Source organism: Harpia harpyja, chromosome 14 (assembly GCF_026419915.1).
Source record: "Harpia harpyja isolate bHarHar1 chromosome 14, bHarHar1 primary haplotype, whole genome shotgun sequence".
Classification (NCBI taxonomy): Eukaryota; Metazoa; Chordata; class Aves; order Accipitriformes; family Accipitridae; genus Harpia; species Harpia harpyja.
Genome location: NC_068953.1, coordinates 19,090,175 through 19,111,324, shown reverse-complemented (window position 1 = coordinate 19,111,324; position 21,150 = coordinate 19,090,175). Strand labels below are relative to the sequence as shown.

Below are 21,150 nucleotides of genomic sequence, written 5' to 3'. Positions count from 1 at the left end.
ATTATTATTATTATTATTATTATTATGCCACTGGAGTTTTGTTACCAATTTTTAAAACTACTGACCCTCCATCATTCTGTATGGGGCATTTCTGTCAAAACTCTCCATCATACTCAGTCCACTTAGGCCAGAGTTTTCTCTGGGTCTGGCCTTCTGTAGCATTTACCCGTTGTGAGCAACTGACATTTCTGTGCAAGAATTCTCTCCTGAAAGTCATTTGCAGAACAGACTGAATTGAAAATCATCCTCAAAGCTAGATTGCTTTTTATTTTGATTACTTAAGAACTACGTGTTATTGTGTAACTCAGGTTTCCTGTGCGAAAGAAAGTTTGTTGACACTGATACTTCACAAAAGCTTCATGCGGCTGTCTTTTGGCTCTCTTACGCAGTGTCGAGTCTTCTGATGTGAACTGGAAAAAGAAAAAAAGTGGTGGAATTAAAATCGTTTGCCAGTCAGAAGTAAGAGACTTTTCAGCAATGGCATTCATAACAGATCATGTCAACTCTTTGATAGACCAGTGGTTTCCTGGTAAGAGAACTGCTGTAATTTTCTGTGCATTATTACATCTTTTTAATAGAAGGTTCTTTGACAGCTCCCCAGGTGCACAATATTGCATGTTAATTGGAGAGCCCTCAGGCTCTGACAGGCTCAAGCCAATAAAGTTTGAGAAAAGTTGATAACCTGCAGACAGATCAAGAATATTTGCCAGCACACCTTGGTCTAGACATTGTGTCTTTCAGTGTGTCAGTCACCGCAAGCACACATGAAACATTACAGTTCAAACAGGACCTGCTTCCATAGGATTTCAAGAGACTCTTCCAGTGCTCGTAGCAGGGACAGGATTTGGCGCAAACTCCTTGGCACTGTCCCTTGATGGCAGAACTCGTTTTGGCATCAGCTGGGATCAGCATTTGCCCACCGTTTCTAACACCCTGTAATTTATAAAATTGTGATGGGAGAGGCATGAGAGAATATGATACCAAGGATTCTGTGCCAAGGTAACTTCCTTGACTCCAGCAGTTGTTTTTCCTCTGATCAGCACAGATCCTGCTGTTACCCAGCAGGCTGTTTGCAACCCCAATACACGTTGTTTGAAACCAAAACAAAATCTGAAGTGTTCTTTGTCATCCCACACTGGTCTAGAAAGCACTGCCAAAATCTCTTAATTGGAGGCTCTCTGGAGGAAACAGTTGTGCACTCTCACATATTCATGTTCTGCATATTATGGAGATAAAAGGCGATTTTATTTGCCTTTGGATTAAAATAATGATAACATTAATCCCTGAAGCTTGAGAAGAGTCACGACTTCAAAGGCTATGGCCTGCATTCATCCTGCCTAATTGTGGGCAGTTAATGGAGCCTGTCACCACAAAATCCATCTGTAGTCAGCGGGAGATGTGTGAACCTCCCAGAGGTTTAGTCTTGGTAGAATCCATGTTTCCCCCAGAGGGGCTGAAAACCTTGCCTGTGAGGGAGCCCACAGGTGACCATGTTCCTATCTTGAGTGCTGCAGGTGGGTGCTTACTCCTAGCCTGCACCTGAAGCACCGAGCCTGAGCGCAGCATGCCATGCGTCTGAGTCCACTCCCATTCCCGTTTCCCATGCCTGCTCTCCATCTGAAGCCATCTGGCAGCTTGCAGTCTGCGAAACAGATGTGGCTGGGGTTCCTGAGCAGCCTCACAGCTGCCATCCTTCTACTGCATGGTCATGCTCTTTAGTATATGCGCTGATCCCTGTATGCAGTTCACACAGAGTCACCCAGCAAGTAGGAGGTTCTCTCCAATGCTTTAGTCCTATACTTCTAATTTCTACTGGTCCTGAATATATTTTCTTCACAAGCCTGTGACCAAAGCAGAGTAGCTGTTAAGTTATGTCAACAGTCCTGTCTTCTCAGTACTGTCCCTGCTATCTGTATATACTTTGCAAAAAGCTGTTTTCTTATTCCAGTCAATACACTGCAGTAAACTGCTACTTTCATGCGTGTGACCATTTTCAGCCAGTGGATCCAGGTAGTGACTGTAGATATTTGGATGCACTAGGAACTGTCGTTCTTTCTCAGTTTATGTGAGTTGTGTTGTTTTCTCTTTGCTTGCTTGCTTTGAAGCACTCACAGCCACTGAGAGTGATGGCACGTTGCTGATGGAGCAGTATGTGCCCTGCCACATCTGTGCAGCTTCCAAGCCGGAGGATAATGAGTGTGGTGAGAAGGCGGAGGACACGCAGTACTTTAACATGGAGGACTGTGTCCTGACTGCCATTGAACTGGACTACATTGCATGTCCTAACCACCCTGACATCCCTGTTTCTCTCCAAGAGCTGGTCCCAGAGCTTTTCATGACCGATTTTCCTGCCAGGTAATGTTATTTGATAGCCTTTGGTTAAGTTTCAGTCTACCTATATAATTTGGTTTCCTAAGTCACCTCTGCTAGAGGAACATACTGTCCCCAGGAAACAAATTCATCTGCTCTCAAACCCAGCTCTGGCAATTCATCCTAAACTGCACTCCTGGTGGTCAGCACACTTGCTTGGGTCAGCACACAGCGATTATCTAAGTCATCACTTTGGGGGGTCCTTTGAGATCACTGTGGTGCATTGTGAAAGTCCCTTTTTAAAGCCGCAGCTGTCCTGCATTGCCGAGTACTCTGGCCAGAGCTTTCTGTAGTTGGAGTCTTTCTGGGATCCCAGAAAGGAGATTTTAATATGGCAAAACCAAAAGGAAGTGCTGCTGCATCACAAGATTGGCTCTGAAATCGCTTTTAGTTTTGAAGAGCCTGTAGGTGAGTGAATTTATATAGACACCACTAGAGAATTCACATTGAGTCAAGGCTCCTGCTTGGCTGAGGGCTGTTGGATGTGTGGCAGTTCTGAACAGCTGAAACAGCTCTTTCCCTACCCATAGCAGCACTGCCAAATCTTTAAGCTGTTTAACTGCATTTCCAGATGGGTTCTGTCTTATACCCCTTTTTACTTAGTGTGTAGAGCAAGAGACCTCCTGACAGCAGGCAGGACAGGAGACCCACATCCCTTTCAGTTCACACTCTCTCAGACCTTTCTGTGCCCGATGCAGAGCCATGAGACATCTAGACCAAACTGTGTCCTGTTGGCTGCTGTCAGAGCTTTCTGTGCTCCCACTGGCCCCTGTTCCTTTCTTAGGGTCATTTTACTGGGCAAACAACCCACCGGCTCATCACGACAGCCCTCCTCGCAGTGCTATCTCCTAGAGATTTATTTGACGGGTGAGAGGCGAATGGAGATGTTTGAAGTGTGAACAGCTGTAAAAGTAGTCTCTGGAAGAGTGGGGAAATGATGAATTGCAGCCTGGGAACAGTAAGCTGATTTGACTAATCAGGTTTCAGAGTGTGGGGCTGTTCATAAACATTCTGTCCTGCTTCAGCAGAGAAAAGATGAACAGGAGGTAAACGAAGCAAAAAAATCATTAATACAGATAAATGGTACAAATATCTGTACCTGTGTCATCTGCTTGGAAAAGGAGCTTATGTGCTTTCCAGATCTGTTTGATTCTTGTGGGATAAATTAGTAAAAAGCCTTTTTTGCTTATTTGCCAAAGTTACTTTTTTCTGCGAGAAATCTGTTGTACAATACGAGCCACCATAGAGTACATTGAGATGACCAAGGTAGTTTAGGTGATCCAGTCCTCTCAGTAGATAAGACAAGAACCTATTAGGGATTTGTGAAAATGGAAATCACATTAAAAACATGAATTTACAATGTCTTTGAAACTTTTAATTACAAAGCCCCAATCTCTTTTTGGCAGACTGTTCCTGGAAAATAGCAAACTGGAATGCAGTGAAAATGAAAACAACGTTCTTGGCCAGGGTGGAAGTGGGACCATTATATATCGGGCACGATACCAAGGAAAACCAGTGGCTGTGAAGAGATTTCAGATTAAAAAATGCAAGGGTTCTCCCACTTCAGCTGCAGGTACAGTGTACAGAATCGGTGTCAGGAATCGGCTCTTGCAGTCTGCGATCCGAAGCTAAGACCAAAGAGCCTTCGCTCTCCGAAGTGCTGGCAGCACCTGTTTAAATACAGCTTTGAAATATAGAGCAAAATTGATGTGTTTCCATGGAGGAAGAGGCTGCATCTTAAAGAGTCCTTCATGAAAGCATTTGTAGCGTTGAAGGTCATTGACACTGCAGGAAGCTTCTCTCCTGCAGGTCAATGGGTGGACTCATAGGTTGCCAATGCAGAGCCCTTGATTGGGGTGGGAGGCAAGATTTCATCACCTGTTCCCAAGCTATTTGGCAATAAGTGTGGATTTGCTTGGGTTTGCACTAAGGACTTGTGGGTCTCCACCTTTGAATAAGTCTTTTACTCCATCTGTGCTAGTAGCTACAGAAAGAAAATTGGAGATCCTTCTCAGCCTGCCAGCTCCTCCAGGCAGGGACAGGCTCTCATACTGCACATGCTGTCTGTCAAGCCCAGGTTTCCAGCAGAGCCTCAGTCCATGGATAAAGGAAAGGGGAAAGTGCCTCATTTTCTTCATTTTTGTCAGGGAAGGATGCAGTGAACCCCTAAGCTGTGGAGGGGGCCAGCTGCTGTCCCAGTGACAAATAACCTTTGGAAAGACCAGACCTGTCTGAGCAGCCTGTGGTGTCCCTTGGCAGAAGGACAGTTGCTGTGAAGGGTCCCTCTTCTGGCAGGGCAGCCAGGAAAGGGTAGGGAAGACTCCTTCTGCCAAAGGGTCTGCAATGTGACACTGACACCCAGAGAGTCCCTGCTTTAAAAAGCACAGCACGAGTTTTCCAAAATCATCCAGGTGATATATGAGAACAGTGTGTGCTAGACATACTCAAGGTTGGTGTTAAAGGACCAAGGGAGCACTTACTTCCTGAGGCAGCCGTATGTATCCTGCTTATAGCCAATGTCTGTTAGTGGCTCATGCATCAACATGAGGATGCAGCTTAAAGCCTTGCTGTTTGGCATAAGCCCACAAGCTGCCTTCCTCCTGCAGCATTTGCTCAGCACCTTCCAAAGAGTTTCTGACTTGGTTTCTCAGCTGGGAAGTGAGAAGGGGTTTGTGTGTCTTGCCAGATACGATGCTGAAACACCTGAGAGCCATGGATGCCATGAAGAACTTCTCCGAGTTTCGCCAGGAGGCCAGCATGCTCCACTCACTGCAACACCCCTGCATCGTCTCCCTCATTGGCATCAGCATCCATCCTCTCTGCTTTGCCCTAGAGCTGGCCCCTCTGGGCAGCCTCACCACTGTATTGTCTGAAAACTCCAAAGGTAAAAGCAGGGTCTCCCTCCTGGGAGAGCTCACTCTCCAAGTCATGGTAGTGACAAATGGTCAGCAACATTTAAATTACTGCTTGATTTACTGAAGGGGATTTTTTTGCAGACTAGCGGAAGTGGGAGGGATGGAATTGCTCTTAAACTGTGCCTTTGGGAACCTAGTAGAAATTGATGCTCAGGATTTTCAAAACTACTTTGGAGACCTGGATTTTCAATTTCTCTGCAAATTAATAGGAAGTGCATCTCACTTCACAGTAATCCTGTGTTCTTTCCCCTGCAGATGGGTGTCTGGCACCATAAATTCTCTCATAATTATCTGTATTTCTGTCACTGTCAAATGAATGACGCTAATTCCAAGAGAGGTTGAGGCCATCTGACCCTCTTGGCACCTTGGCTTTGTGTCAACTTTCAGTCAAATGCTAATTCTCACCAGAAGATTTAGGGGTCTAGAAGTGGAGGGGTTTAAAAAAAGAATCTAATAGAACTGTCAGACGTGTATAGTAACACGAACAGTGTCATTTCAAATCGTGGCATTGAATGATGTTTTAAAAGGTTGTTAGTTATTGCTCTGGAGTTTAAAAGAAAAAGAGAAAGGGAAAAAAAAAAAAAGCAGTTACTGTAATTACAAGAACTGAAGACAGGCTGTTCCTTTGTGCCAGGGTCTTCCTTTGTGCCGCTGGGACACATGCTGACACACAAAGTAGCGTATCAGATTGTAACAGGCCTTGCCTACCTGCATAAGAAGAACATCATCTTCTGCGACCTGAAGTCAGACAATATTTTGGTGTGGTCCCTGGACATCAAAGAGCACATCAATATCAAACTCTCCGACTACGGAATCTCCCGGCAGTCTTTCCACGAAGGTGCGCTTGGCGTGGAAGGCACACCAGGCTACCAAGCTCCTGAGATCAGGCCTCGCATAGTCTACGATGAGAAGGTAACTGTGGTGTATCTGTGGGCGCAGCTGCTGCGTGACAGTGGTGGGTGGCTGTCTTCATGCATGGGGCTGAGTTCCCTTATACACGTATGATGTGCAGCACTAGCTTTCCCACCACAGCCTTCCTTGCTCTCCTCTCCACCCACTAATGGAGGTTTGCCCTGTTTTTTTCTCTCTGTTTCTGGCTCTAGGTTGACATGTTCTCATATGGGATGGTCCTCTATGAACTGCTGTCTGGTCAGCGGCCTGTGCTGGGACAACACCAGCTCCAGATTGCAAAGAAGCTCTCTAAAGGGATCCGTCCTGTTCTCGGGCAGCCAGAAGAGGTGCAGCTATATAGGATGCAGGCACTCATGATGGAGTGTTGGGACACTAAGCCAGAAAAGGTACAAGACAACCCTCATGACCAGTGTTTTCTGATCATATAGCTACAGGGATCTGGCAGCTCACTCTCAGTACAGCAGAACAGCTCCATTGCCCATTTACCCCTCCTGCTGATACGGCCCAGAACTTCTGTTGACTTAAATGAGAGTTTTGTGAATGAAGCTATGGCAGATTGGTGGTCTTAGACATCTGTGGTGACATGAAGGTCCCTTGATGTCAATGGCAGTTAAGCTATTGTTTTCACTAGGGCAAGACATTACCCATAATTTCTAAAAACAGCTACACTATCATGCTGTGACTGTAACTGCAAAGACTTCTAAAACCCCGAGATTATAAAAGGCAGTACGAGGAAGAAAAGGGTTCAAAGTACGAGAAGAAGATTATGCTGCGTTACATTTTTCATTAATTACAAGTTGGTGTTTCAGAGTTGCTGTCCTCCAAACAGATGTCAGCTTGACTCACAAACAGCTAGACACTATCATGACAGTGGGTCAGTTTCCAAAATTCATACACCTGAAGAAATTAATAAGATATGTAAGAGAAACACAGACCAAACCATGGAAGTACAGAAGAGGTTTGGCTTCGGTGTCTGGTGTATGGAGGATGCTAAGAACCAACCAGGTGGGATTTATAAGGAGAATTTGGTGTGGATTAGAGAAAGTAGCAGAAGCATTTATTAAAGAAGTCCTACTTCTTGGCTCTCTAGCTTTAAGAAATAATAATAATAATAATAATAATTATTATTATTATTATTATTATTATTCTTTTATTCCGTCTGGAACTCCAGCTGTCCTTTGCGACATATGTCTTTCTCTTTTCCTTTCCCCACAGCGTCCACTGGCCATTTCTGTGGTAGGACAGATGAAAGATCCTACCTTTGCAACATTTATGTACCTGCTATCCTGTGGGAAACAGTCTTCCTTCTTCTGCTCTCAAGGACAGGAGTACACTGTGGTGTTCTGGGATGGGAAGGAAGACACCAGGTGAGATGGCTCATATTAGTAATTCTTTCTTCTTTTCTTTTTTCTTTTTCTTTCCATCTTTATCCTTTCTTTTAAGGATTCTTAAAAATCCTTCAGCGTCTTCACTTATGCCTCTGGGAGGGAGGTAAAGAAGGTGAAAGTGAATTTGGGTGAATGCCAAGGATACGGTGAACACTGTTTTCCCAAGCTCTTTTAATTGGGAACAGTGGTTGCTTTATAAAGGATATTTAATGAGCTTAACTCTGCTTCAGTTAATATGAGGAGAAGATTAGGGCAGTGTAATGATTCATACACACAGGATGAAGCATTTGCACATGAGAACAGACATGTTCTGCCTTTCCTAATGAGGCCATTTAACACTAAACCTTTCCTAATTGAGACTGCAGTTCCATCTCTGTTCTGCAAAGCAATTAAGCACATGCTTAAATCCTATTGAAATCATCAGGAGTTAACCACATGCCTGAAGCTGTGTGTGCATCCAAGTGTATACTGCCAGTAAAATGTGTGCTATACTGAATAGGCATGTGCTTTAAATGTTATTAAATTGTGACTGAGATGATGGTATTTTGCTCAGCCACATGTGACCCATGGCTAGTTAGGTTTATTTTTATGGATGTTACTGATTTTTATAGCCCCAATCTTATTTGGAAACATTCGCAAACTGATCTGAATTTTATATTAATGTGTTCATTATTTGTAACCATTAACCTAATAGGAAAGGTACGTGATTTGTTCATGAATGATTTGCTTTGCTATTTGTGGTGCCTGGTCAGTCGTTCAGTGCAGACAGTATAACTATTCCTGCTAAAACTGGTGAAACACATGGGACTCACAGATGTATTTTGAATGCATGGATGTTGTCCAAATATTCACAGCAATATATCTCAGTGAATCTGCTTCCTGACTGGACAATCCACTTGCTGGAGACTGCTGAATAGCAAATTACTTATACGTGACAGATTTCAGGGTGTGTAATTGCTTGTGCCACAGTTGGTAAAACATCTGGGGCTCACAGATGTGGTTGTGAATATCCAGTTATTGTTCAAACACCCAAACCCAGTAAACTTCCCCAAACCCCAAACAAACAAAACTGTTTTAGTTACAAAAATATTAATTAGTCATATTTATAAATTATTTTATCAGATTACAGATCTTTGCTCTTATTTGGAAGAATCACGTTCTTCTGTTTATATACTAGAATAAGTAATGAAGCCAGATAATACTGAGGCAGTGGACTTGGAGAATGAGCACATATTCTCTTGAGAACCTAATGGGCAAGATGGCTAAGACCTCCCAGCTATTAATTACTGCTATTCAGCTGGAGCTATTTGTCTCACAGCTGTATTATAGTAACAGACCATGTTAAGTTCTCCTAATCCATTTCCATGCAAAGTCAGATAGCTGAGTTTAAATTTTCACAGAAGCAGTTGCATATCTGCCCCCTGAGGAAGAGCTGTGGCACATCTGTATTTCTCTTCCTTTACAAAGACCATTTGGAGAGGTAGAGAGCCTTGCAGCATCATCCACATCTGGACAGTCATGTTACACCGTGGCCAAAAGTGCCGAGTGCCGTCCTGTAGCAGTTTGCAGGCTGAATGTTGGCTATAGGAAATTCTTATTTGCTCCTTTCAGAAACTACACAGTGGTGAATCCAGAGAAAGGAGTCATAGAAGTGGAGAGGATGAGCTGCCCGGGAATGAAGCTATGCTGCCAACTAAAATTTCAGAATGCCCTCTGGACTGCCACTGAGGTGAGTGTTGTCTGCACTTCAGTGCCCCAGTCAAGAGGGGCCTCGTTAGAAGAGACAAAAATGAAGAGAAAGAGCCTATTAAATTAGTAAAGCTGAGAGTGTTTGAGACAATGGGCGTCTCAGATGAGCAGTGTGACTGCATCTGCTGTCTCCGGGTGTATTGTTTCTACCTGTTACATAGCTGATATCTAGATCAAAATCGTGCCTCCTGGTGTTCAAAGCAATCGTGGGAACCTCGGCTTTCCAAGGCGAAACTCTCCAGATTGTAGCGTATCTGTACCCAGGGTTTCTTCTGGGAAATGGCCTTATCTGTAAGCGATAAAGGGAAGCAGTGAAAGAAACCATGCGTTTAAGGGTGGGGTTTTGAAAGAGGCCTGAGGGATTTGAAAGTTGGTGGGAAATGGGTACCCAAGTTTTGTGTTCACTGTGGAAAACTGTAGCTAAAAAGATAAGAGTGAGAGAGCATGGCTCATTTATTCCTCAGAGCCCCTGTCCGCCCATCAAAAAGGGCTGTGTTAAGTGTCAGCCAGTTGTGACACAGTCGTTTGACACAAAACAAACAAAAAATAGCTGAGGCAAATTGAAACATTCCTGAAGTTCAGTGTTTCAGAGTGGGGAAAAAAGGCCACACTTGCTGAATAAATAATTTGTGTTGGTTAATTGTGTTGGTTAATTCACTCCACCCTAGTATGGATGCTGTAACTGAGTGAGAATATAGATCTTTTTTCCCTGATAGGAAAATAAGATATTTTGTCTCTTTTTGTTCCCAAATAGAGGTAAAGTTCAAATATTTCTATTTTTTTCATAACAAGAAGTATAGAAAAATTAAAATTAAAAAATCTTAAAGCATTGTGTTTCCACCTTTTTGATCAAAATGAAATGTGTTGCTATTCCCCAAACTGGGTGCTCTGTCAGTTTAGTAGATTTATGAGGTGTAGAGCAGGTGTAATTCCACATACAATGTAATACTAGTTTTCCTTGAATTGACAGATTAATGCAGAATAACATACAACATGTTTCAATTGTCCTGGCACATTTTGGATTTGTGCAGTCAGGGTTGTCAAATGCTACTTTAAGATGTGGTACTAAAACACCTACAGCAGTGATTTTGGTGGCTTTTGGATAGTGCATGTATTGTCCACAGCTCATTCTGGGGAAGGCAGTACCTGCTTTCTACCCACAGACAGGGCAAATGCTCTCCAGGGAAAACAAACTGAAATCCAGGCTTTGGATATGAAAAAATACAAGTTAAAACTGGTTTTGGAACCAATTTGATGTTAAGTATGAAAAGCATGGAAGATGAATGAAATGTATAGAATTTTATGTGCTCTTTTATAGGACCAGAAGATTTCTGTGTATGGGTTGCAGGGCATGTGTCCTCTAAAGACTCCGCAGAAGGGTTTAGACACTCCTGCTACTGTGAGCTGCTTTCTAGTAATGCCTGTTGTCAAAAAGGTAAGGAGGAACCTAAAGGAAAAGGGGCGTCAGTGAGACTAAGCCGTCTGCTGCCGGGCCAAGCTGCCAGGGTTTGCGTGGCTTGTCACTAGCTAGTGGTGAAGGACTTTGCAATGCCCAGGAACATTTTGGCAGTGTGAGGAGAAGGTTTCCAGGTCTTTGTGCCTCTGCCAGAAGACAGAGGTGTATGCAGGAGCCTGAGTCAGGGGTCCAAAGCTGGCACCTCCAAGCCTGCTGGGAAAATAGTCAAAATAGATCAAATTCCTCTGCAAGGAAGTTTTCCAGCTGTGTTTCCACATCACTGGAAGACAAGGTTTAGGCTGATCAAGCAAAGTAGAGAGGACATGAAACAATAATTAGAATAGAGATTTGTTAACTGCTAATGGAGGACTTGGGTATATCCTTGCTCTTGTACCCACTCTTTTCTTGGTGTGTCCGCGTGCTGTCATTTGTGTGCACAATCATCTTGAAATATTTCCTAGGCTCAGCCACATTTCTTTTTTTGGTTTTGAATGGGAACACTTAGATAATATAGCTCTTATGGGTAATACAGCTGTTACGGGTAATACGGTAATTACTCTTACAGGTAATAACAGAAGTTATATACTATCTGTCTAGTTCTGGAATTGCTAACATCGAGGTACTGGCAAGAGAAATCTGACATGACTGCCTATTGCGGGCAAGTCTTGGGAGATGTATAAAAACTGGTTTTGGGCTAAATTGCCTCCGGTTTGCTTACAGCCACCTCAAGTAAAAACATATAATTATGTTCCAACATTATTGGTAGCTGTGTAGTTTTTGCAAATGCCAGCAGACTGGTATGTGTCTAAAAGCTCAATATGGAGCAGCTCTCGGAGTGACAGTGGAGCTGTTTTGTACCAAATGCCTGTTCTGCATTATTGTCCATTTCTGGCTCATTTGCTTGGACTGGTGCATCGCTGCAAACTGAATCCGAAGCAGATGGTTAGTGTAAGGTGTACCGCTTCACTTCCAAACATGGTGTAAGTACAACTGAAGTAGGGCATAGATCTAAAATTGGCACAGGAATAAATTTCACCCACCGGGAGGCTGCATCTGTCGGCTTTCTTTGGCTCCCAGACCTGCAGCATTTCTCCACTGTGGAGTTTCATTTCTGATATGTAGGGCAAATTTCTTTTTCATGCTGCCTGAGGTTTTGTCCAGGACAGTCGAACGAGTCTTTCACTTTCAGCTTTTCCACTGTCATACAGCTTGCAAAGCCATTCCTCAGGGGTTACGAGTGGCTTTATGTCTCCTGGTTTCTATTTTCAGTTTGTGGCTTGCCTAGAAAATGTCATAAATAATGCCAGGCCCTACAATAGTAATATTGAGTCTAGACACCTCCCTTCCTCCCCCGACCCTACCCAACCTTCCAGAAATCCACATCCCTTCGGCGCACTCCTTCTTAGTTTATTGGACTTACTTTTTCCTCTCTCCTTTCTATGAATGAGTTTGGCAGTGAAATAGCCAGAGCAGCAGCCATAGGGATGTGCAGACCAGGTTGGCAAGAAACTGAAACGGCCAGTTCTTCCAACAAAGCTAAGTGGAAAGCTTACACTTGTCAAACTCACTGTACAGCGCAGTGAGCTGTATCACAGTTATCACATAGTCATTATTGTCCAGTGGAGAAGAGAATTGCTTGCACTTCCCTGGGAAGAAAGCCTTTAACTGATGAGATGTGAGGTAACTTGCAGTCAGAGAATTGCCGAGGGATGTTGCTGGGAAGGGGAATTCTTTATGACTGCCTTGGGAAGACTGATCCAAAAGAAATAGTTTCCAAAACTTGGTTTCTCATCCAAAGGAAGCATCATGGAAATTTAAAAGCAGCAGAGAGGGGCCCAGAATCCAAAACTCAGCCGCCAAGGAAAAGTCTTGTACAATTTAAGCTTTTTTGTTGCATGCTTTCTGTCAGCAGTATCACTGGTTTTGGCAAACAATAAAATTTTCAGTAAATTCCCTTTCAGAAAAAAGCCAAACAAACAGGTTAAAAAGAGCAAAACAAGATGCTTTCTGAATTGGTTTGCAGCATTCTTACAAAAAGATGTTGAGGTAGAGAGAAATCTGAATGGGTGCAAGCCTCTGGCCTCTTGCAAAAACCTGGAACGCATGAAAACAAAAGCTGCATTTAAAGGCTGCAGCCTGCCATGGCGTTCGCTGCCAGCAGTGCCAGACCATGCGGGGAAGAGAGGAGGAGGTGACCGAGGCCGTGGTGTCAGGGGCTGTATTTTTTTTTAACCTGCTCACAGCAGCCAACCCGGCGGCTCCGAGCCTTGCAGTGTCCTCAGCTGCGAGGACAGGACGTCTGGAGCCAGCTCATCTCCTGCACATCACATACCGTCACAGCCCCGCTCAGAGGCCTTCCTCCCTGGCACAGCAGGACTTCTGGCAGGACGGAGACTTCAAATGCAGTTTTGTTGCTGTGTGTTTTTGTTGGCTCTTTGTGGAGCCCAAATGTTGAAAATGAATTCTGAGAAAGTTACTTAAGGTTTCTGGAGGCTGCTGCCCTGCCTGCCTTTGGTCACTGTTGTAATACCCTGATTCGAAGAGTTTTGCCTCGCTGCCTGGCTGCACCTAATAAAGTCTGGCGAGCCGGTGGCACCCATGGGTGGGTGGCCTTTGCCGTAGTCTTCTGTGAAATGGGTCAGGTCACTCCCTCGTCTCAGTCAGGCAAGGGATGGCAGGTTGAGGGCATTTCTCTGCTTTTGAGTTCCTACTCCTCGTTTCTTAAACAGAGAGATAACAACAGTGGCTGGATACAAACAGGTCCCAATAGCCAAGGCAGTGAGTAATAAGTGCCCCAAAGCATAAAATATCTTCCAGATTTGCGTCCACCATTGTGCTATTCCAGACAGGCTAGGATTTGGCAGAGTCAGTATTACTGGTAAAGCTGGGTGGGGATCACTGATGCAGCTTTGCCCGGTTGTGGTGCCGATTGCTCAGTGCTGGGGAGATTTGGCCTATGGAACCCAAAGTGGAATCTGGATTCTGTTCTGCAGTAGCTGGTGCTAATCAAAGAAATAAAAATATTTTTTGTGAAAATGCTTGGATAATTCAGCATTTTCAAATCAAATGAGACAAAATTATGGAGATCTCTGAAGACTTTAATAGTGTCCTGTGTCACACTAGGAGCAGTTCAGGTTAACATACCCATATTACAGTTAATTTCAGATGTTCCCATTTCAATTTAAATTTTCCATTTTTAGTAAGAAATACCTATTGTGCAGGGTCCTTTGGACTGAAAAAGTTGGACCATTTCCATCAATGTGGGCTCTTCTGCTTTGTTTTGTTCTGTTTTAAATAATTGAACTCCTTTCCAAAGAAAAAGTAACCCAAAACCCAGCTTGTGCAAAGCTTCGTGCCATGTTCCAACCTATCAATGGAACTCCCTGGCAATCCCATATCCAGGAGTCTTTGCATCAGATCCACATGGCAGCGGGGACATGGCACCGAACACTGCAGGCCATTTGGGTTTCTTTTAATTAGTGGTTAGAGAATTGGGACTGGACTGAGTTAAAGTCCAAGTCCCATTTCACAACTTTCCACTTGCTTCCCTAGGTTTTCCCATTACAGTAAAATTCTGCTGTGATTTGGATTAGTCATATGGGCTCAGTACACTCATGGTTTTACTCATACTTTGTATGCAGATAGTGTCTTTTTGTCCAAGACTCTTAATGAGCCTTGGAAACAGTACTATCAATTAAACTAGTACTTACCTCTATGCTGTCTGCCCCTTGATATCTGGGAGCTATTCAAGATACTGATTTCGGCCTCTGTGGACTTAAGCAGTCTGGGGGCTATATTCCAGGGCTGGCACAGCCAAGATCCCTGGAAGGGCACAGGCTTTCCCTTAATTTATGAGCAGCAAGGGGTGATGCCGAGTCCCCATCCCATCTCGCAGAGGCAGGCAGCGTCGCTGGCGTCCCGGGCACGCCGGGAGGCAGGGCTTTCTGCCACGGCTGGACTGCAGAGGGGTGAGGCTGTGTCGGTTCAGCTGGCGGTGCTCTGTCTGGTTCTGTTCGTTTTGCTTTGCTTAGTCCAGCCAGATTGTAACAAAAGCAAAAGAGCCCTGGGCAAAGGGTCTTTTTTTAGAATTTATTGCTCCACGGGGAGGAAGTGGAAAGGCCTTTGAGGTAGGTATTGTTTTATCTGCTTCACAGATGGGAGAGTTTCTGGTACAAACCCAAGGTCATGGGAAGTTTTGTTCCCAAGAGATCCATTTCCCAGTGTGTTTAACAGCAATTTGCACCGCTGTGATGAGCTGGAGGAGTCAGAGATCCGTCAAGCCGTGGCCTTCTCACCGGGTCCCATCCACGGAACGTGATGGTATCCATCGCAGCAGTGCTGCAGAGCGCAGCACTGGAGCTCGGTGTCAGCCATGGCTCCTGCAGCCAACACATCTGTACATTTAGGGGCAGGTTTTTAACTACCTGCAGAATTGTTCATGGCACTTGGCAGCTGCTTTGCTGAACTGCTGCTGCTTCTGTGCCCTTTGCTGGGATGTCTCTGAGCTGCCAGGGATCCGAGACACAGAGCACGTCCCTGGGAGGAGTGTTGCTGTCTAAGCAGCAGAGATCGGATGCAGAGCGATCACTGTATGCTCTTGTTTGCAAGAGGATTGCCTCCCCTTCTTTCAATTTTTACTGTATTTCTTCCATTCCTTTCCTACCTACACTGATAGCAATAGCTTTACTCCTTTTTGGAAATGAGCCGGGTTTCTACAGCTGGATTCCTAGGATCATGATGGCTGTTTCTGAACATACTCCAGCTTGAATTTGTTAACCTTTGGGGCAGGCTGCCAGGTCCGTCTGTCCTCCCTTGCCAATAAAGAGAGAGGTAATACTGGGTGAGAGGAGTGTGGCTCTGCAGCAGCTTCTATGTAATGACTTCTTTTTATGTTGCTGTTATCACTGAGTGGTTTGGGGTAAGTTACTAGTGTACTTGCAGGATTGTGAGAGGCAGCCAGAGCCTCTGGGATTGAAAGCTCTCATATTGCAGAGAAGTGAAGAATCTGGATAGTGAATCTGCTTTCTTTCTTGCAGAACTCGTATGTGGTGCTGGCCGGCTTGTCGGATGGACTTGTAGCAGTGTTTTCAGTGTCCCAGGGCATCCCAGGGGACAGCTGCTCCTACCTGTGCTCCCACACAGCAAACAGGTCCAAATTCAACATTTCTGATGACGACCCCCGGCAGAACCCGTACCCTGTGAAGGCCATGGAGATCACCAACAGCGGAGCGGAGGTCTGGTACAGCAACGGCCCCGGCATCCTCATCATAGACTGTGGCACAATGGAGATCAGCAGGAGGCTGGAGCCCTTCAGCCCGCCATCAGTGATCACATCTATCGCCTGCAACTCTGAGTGTCACGGGGAGGAGGTGGTGTGGTGTCTGGACGATATAAGCAACTTCCTGGTGATGTATCATGTTACCACCTACCAGCTCTGTGCGCGCTACTTCTGCGGAGACTGCAGCCCCCTCAGGGACATGTTTACAATCCAACAACCTTCTGCAGCCATCCCAGCTACGGCACCTATAAACCGCAAAGCGATGGAGAGTAACCCGCTGGTGGACATGAGCATTATCTACAGCCCAGAGGTTGGCACCCAGATACTAAACCACCAGGACTCACTCACAGATTATTGCTCTGTGTCTTCCTACTCCTCCTCGCCTCCTAACAGGGTAACTCGATGCCCCTCCAGCCTACCCAGCTCACCCATGAGCTCTTCCAGTGCACCGCTCTCCACAGATTTTGAGGAGTCTGACAAATTTCATGAGCTGAAGCCTTCCCTGGATCACGATGCTATGCCTGCAGGTGACAATATGCAGCATCTCCAAGCTGTCAAGATTCTTCCAGTAAAAGACCTCATATGGATCCCCAGGTAAGTGGGTCACTTGTCAAAGCAACTTTGTCAAAATCCCTCCTGGGCTGAATGTGGGATTAGTTCAGGCTAATTCAGGAGCTTTCGCATTCCCAGTATGATTCACCTGGCCAGAAAATCAAGTTACCATTAAGAAATTTTGTTCCCAGTACAATGGTACATTGATTTTCTACTCCTTTTCAAAGATACCTAGTGCTGAGCAAAATGGTACATCTAGGGTCCTGCCAGATTTCAGCAGAATGAGAAGGTGGGTGGTAAGACTCAAAGCCCTGTTTCCCCAGCTACCGAGGAAACAAAGAACAGCAGGCAGCTTCCTTGCTCAGACGCAACCCTGGCAAGTCCTGTTGCCTCCTGTTGAGCTGATGGAAGCCACTGGGAATCTGATTTTGTCTGTCACGGGGGCTCTTGCTGTAGTGGATTCAGGATGCCCCACTGGCATCACAGTGCCCCCTTCCCTGCAAAAGGTCGTGTAACTGCAGGAGGGATTGCAGCAGAGAGGATGGATATCCAGCATGGATCTTCCTCAGCTCTCAGCAGTCCCCATTGCTGAGTACATGTAACATCTCCCTCGCTTCTCTTCTAGGAGAGGAGGGGATATTATCGTTATCGGACTGGAGAAAGAATCCGGCACCCAGCGGGGCAGAGTGATCGCTGTGCTGAAGGCTGGGGAACTGGCTCCCTACGGGTGAGGCTGACTGGGCAGTGCCCATCACACCAGTCTCCAGGAGCAGAAGGGGACTGGGTGACAGAGGATGGTTCTGCAGGCTCTGGGGGCTCTTGGGAGCTTCCTCTTGGCTTCCAGCAGCATCTGAGAAGGTCCCAGCCAGAGGAGACACAGTTGCTGGTTGCACATCCAGGCATGTGCATGCTCTTACAGCACGACAGTTGGTGAGGGGAGGGCACCACGACCATGGTCTGGTCTCCAAAAGCCACCAAGACCAAGTACCCCCATAATGAGACAGGCAGGACAGTCTTGCACAATGCGATAAACATCGGTCTGATCCTGCCTGGTGCTGACTCCCAGTGCTCTGAGGGCACCTGACAGAAGAGCGGTAGAGCTTGGCAGACTCAGGCCCTGCGTTAAGAACAAGAGGTGTATTTATCCCGAGTGCAGTGCTTGTCTGTGGCTGCATTCACGTGGCTCAGGTTGACGTTCTGGCTCTAAATGAGCACCTTTGTGCTGTCGGCAGTGACGGGCCGGGGGAAGGCTCCTGGAGCACAGGGGAGAGCAGTTATATGCATTAATTTAAAATGTTTCATACAGTGAACGAGAGTCCAGGTAAATAAATGGCTGCTAGAGAGATGGGGGTGTTCCTGCTGATCACTTAAATACCAGTCTGGGATTGTACTATTTATGTCCAAACAAATGGAGGTTAAGCAGTGCTAAGGATTATAAATGATCATTTATTACCACTGGGAAAACACAACAAGAGATCAAAGTGCTCCTGCCATTCCCTCTACTTGTGAACTGAGTGTCTTTACTAGTTAGTTGGGAGTGGAGTATTCTCTTTATTGTTCACAGATACTCTTAGGTTGATTTTGCTTTACCCAAATTAAGTGTGGAGTTAAGGCAAAGTGACGCTGCCATCTCAGACTTGTCCTGCTTTGCTGCTGTGCAGCCTGGCTGGTTCAGGCACAGTGGCCGTTGACTCACCCTGTTTTAAGAGCAGGATAAAGACCAATGGATAGTGCCTGCCTCCTCTAAGCCTTTCCAAGTGCAGAGCAGGGTAGGGAGGTGAGGGAACGGAGGTGGCTTCTTAGGGACAGTTTGTGATAAAAACCAGCTGCCAAGAACAGCCCTTGTTGCAAGTGCTCCCCATCTAGGGGCCCTTCTGGGGAAAAAATTTGGGGCTGGTCTTCCCCCATCTGCTATCAGAGCGGTAGAAAGAGCCCAGCAAGGGCTGGACTCCTGTCCCTTGAACCCTGCAAGGACAAAAATGTCATCTTCTGCCTGGCCCCCTCCCTCTGGGGTATCTGCAGGGCCAGCTTCAACTACTGTTGTTTGATCAGGTAATGTGCTCAGAGACCATGAAGGGAAGCAGATGCAACATGACGCTGTCATGCAGACTTCTCCTACACAAACTTTGCGGATCCCTGGGCTGTTGCCATAGCCATGCCTGCTGGTCTGCACTCAGGGCTCATACCCTGAGCTGGCAGAGCTGGGCTCCATCCCACTTCCACACTGTATTTCAGGCTGCGGAAGCTCTTGGCAGCCTGTTAGCTGTGGCATGATGGAGCTGTTTTGAAAATGCCCAGCTGGCAGCAGGCAAAAGAGTCTGTGGATGTAGCAAATTGGGAGATTAACAGCAGCTTCAAAATGTCACAGCAGACTTAAGCACCCACCTGCATATTTAGGCACCTGAATCCCTTTAAAAATCTTTTCCCATGTCACTGAGCGACTTGCTTTTGTCGTGACATGGTTTCTGATCCCTCTCTTTGTTACGTTCTCCTTTCTCAAGGATTTGCAGCTTATAAAAAGAGATTCGGTAGCTGGAAAGGAAAGCTTGTGAGTCAGTGCCTCCCAGATGAGCAACAGTGTGCTGTGTTAGCAGAGCTGCTTTCCGCTGTAATGCCCTTCTCTGCTCTGTTCTTCTTTTCCCAGGACGCTGGTGGATGCTGCTCTCATAGCAAAGGACACAGTTGTGTGCTGCTTTGAGAATGAAAACATGGAATGGTGCCTGGCTGTCTGGAGGGGCTGGAGTGCCAGAGACTTTGACGTTTTCTACCAGGCCTACGAAGAGCTGGGAAGGCTTGAAACCTGCATGCGAAAAAGAAGGTAGTGCTTGTGGTGCTGGGAATGGAGGCTCGACGAAAGATGGAAGCATCCTGTTCTGAGTGCGCCTGGACTCCATGACACAGCCCTGGAGAGGGAGGGGACGAGGGGTGCGTGGGGGGAGTGTGCGTCTGGTTTGCTGCTAATGAGCACTGCAGGGTTCCCATGGTTGGAGCCCCGTCAGGGCTTTTGGGGACTGAAGAAACTGGTGTGAGCAGGGCAGAGACGAGCCCGGGAGCTGGGCTCTCTCTCCGCTCTCTTGCTCCGTCACATGCTCCCCTGCAGTAGTCGAGAGCAGAAGGTGGAGGTGGCTGCAGGTCTGCTCATGCCTCTGTTTCCAGTTTCTTCTTCCCCATTTTAAATTCCTTCCTCACCTTCAGCATGCCCTGGCTGCTGCTGCTGCTGCTTTTATAGTGTATATTGTCAGCCAGGAGAGCTCTGTTAACCTCAGCGGGCTCTTTCCTGGGAGCCTGAGCACGTTATAGTCCTCATTGCCTGCTGGCCGGTGGTGCGGTTCACTGTGGGCTAATCCACCCTGCTCCCGGGGGAAATGCATCCGCTGGAAGCCCTGCGCTGCAGGGCTGCTACCCACATCCCTGCAAGTTTGTTAGAGGCTACTTCAGGTGTAGCCCATTGTGACTGCTGTGTAGAGACATCCAGGTGTAAGAACCAGCAATAAGCTTTGGCTGACCACTGCATTTCTGGTTCCTAAAAGCTATTGTGGTACAGCGTTACTGTGAGAGCGCCTAAAATAATCTGCCAGTAATACTGCACAATATCTCAGTAAGTGAGTGAGCTATTTAATTGCACTGTTGCAAAGTCACTTGTAAATAGAGCTGATTGATTGATACAAAGCAAAGCCACTCGGTTTGACAGATACTTCCTGGTGTAAGAGAAGGGAGCCCTGTGACCAGGAAGGTTTATAAACTGTCTTTGCTCCACTCCTCTTCCTCTTGGTAAATGCACTCTGGAGTATCAGGAACACAATAAGCTTAATTTGCCTGTGTGTCTGTGCAGCTTCTGCTCACCACAGCTTTTATTTTATCTTCATTAGTGGCCTGGGATGATGTATTGGCTCTGAATATAATTGCACTTAGTTATCCCAAGCATGTACAGCAGTGTAAAAAGTGAGCCTGGCTAAGCACCCTGTAAAAAGGTGTACAGTTCGAATTTTGGACCTTTTTTTTTCTATCCCAAGAAACTTGTGTGAGCATCGGCAAGGCTGGCCAAGGCCGAATGGGCAGGTTAACCCTCTGGTTCACATTTCTGTTGCAGGCTGCTAAAATATCCTTCTTCAGAAATAGAGTGGATCTTAAAATAAACAGATTCCTCCCCACAATGACACTGTATTGGTGGCGCTTTTTATTGGCAACCCATGCCTGTATGCAGGGTGTTTGGGGTTTGCAGTGTCTGATTAAAATGCTTGTCCTCCTGATGAGCATAGCCTGAATCAGGTTTACAAGTACAGTCTGTCTCCTTACCCGGCCTTACCTGTTTCCGTCCCCCTGCGGCTCCTGTGGCAGCACCACTGCGCCCTGGTTTTCTCTCCCTCACCAGGACAAGCTCTCCTGCCTGTTGTCTTGGCCATGGGGAAGAGGTGGCTCAGCCCTTCACTGCTACTGCCATTTGACAGGCATTTTCACAGCTGCCCCGAGAGTTTATCCTGACTCAAGCTTAGCTGTGAAATAGCTGTATCTGTGTCAGGGCTAATTAAC

General features: G+C 46.1%; 1 protein-coding gene across 2 annotated transcripts in view; it reads left to right on the top strand.

Annotated features, from left to right (window-relative positions):
- Positions 1-20,774, top strand: part of LRRK1 (leucine rich repeat kinase 1) — an 82,685-nt gene extending 61,911 nt beyond the window's left edge. For both annotated transcript variants that reach the window (XM_052807947.1, XM_052807948.1), the window contains 12 exons: positions 390-529; positions 2,106-2,355; positions 3,777-3,943; positions 5,057-5,254; positions 5,920-6,197; positions 6,389-6,583; positions 7,413-7,564; positions 9,197-9,314; positions 10,653-10,769; positions 15,827-16,662; positions 17,246-17,347; positions 19,265-20,774. In XM_052807947.1, the coding sequence (XP_052663907.1) occupies positions 390-529; positions 2,106-2,355; positions 3,777-3,943; positions 5,057-5,254; positions 5,920-6,197; positions 6,389-6,583; positions 7,413-7,564; positions 9,197-9,314; positions 10,653-10,769; positions 15,827-16,662; positions 17,246-17,347; positions 19,265-19,442 (2,731 nt within the window). In that variant the 3' untranslated portion in view covers positions 19,443-20,774. The remainder of the gene's footprint in view (positions 1-389; positions 530-2,105; positions 2,356-3,776; positions 3,944-5,056; positions 5,255-5,919; positions 6,198-6,388; positions 6,584-7,412; positions 7,565-9,196; positions 9,315-10,652; positions 10,770-15,826; positions 16,663-17,245; positions 17,348-19,264) is intronic.
- Positions 20,775-21,150: the final 376 nt, after the last annotated feature.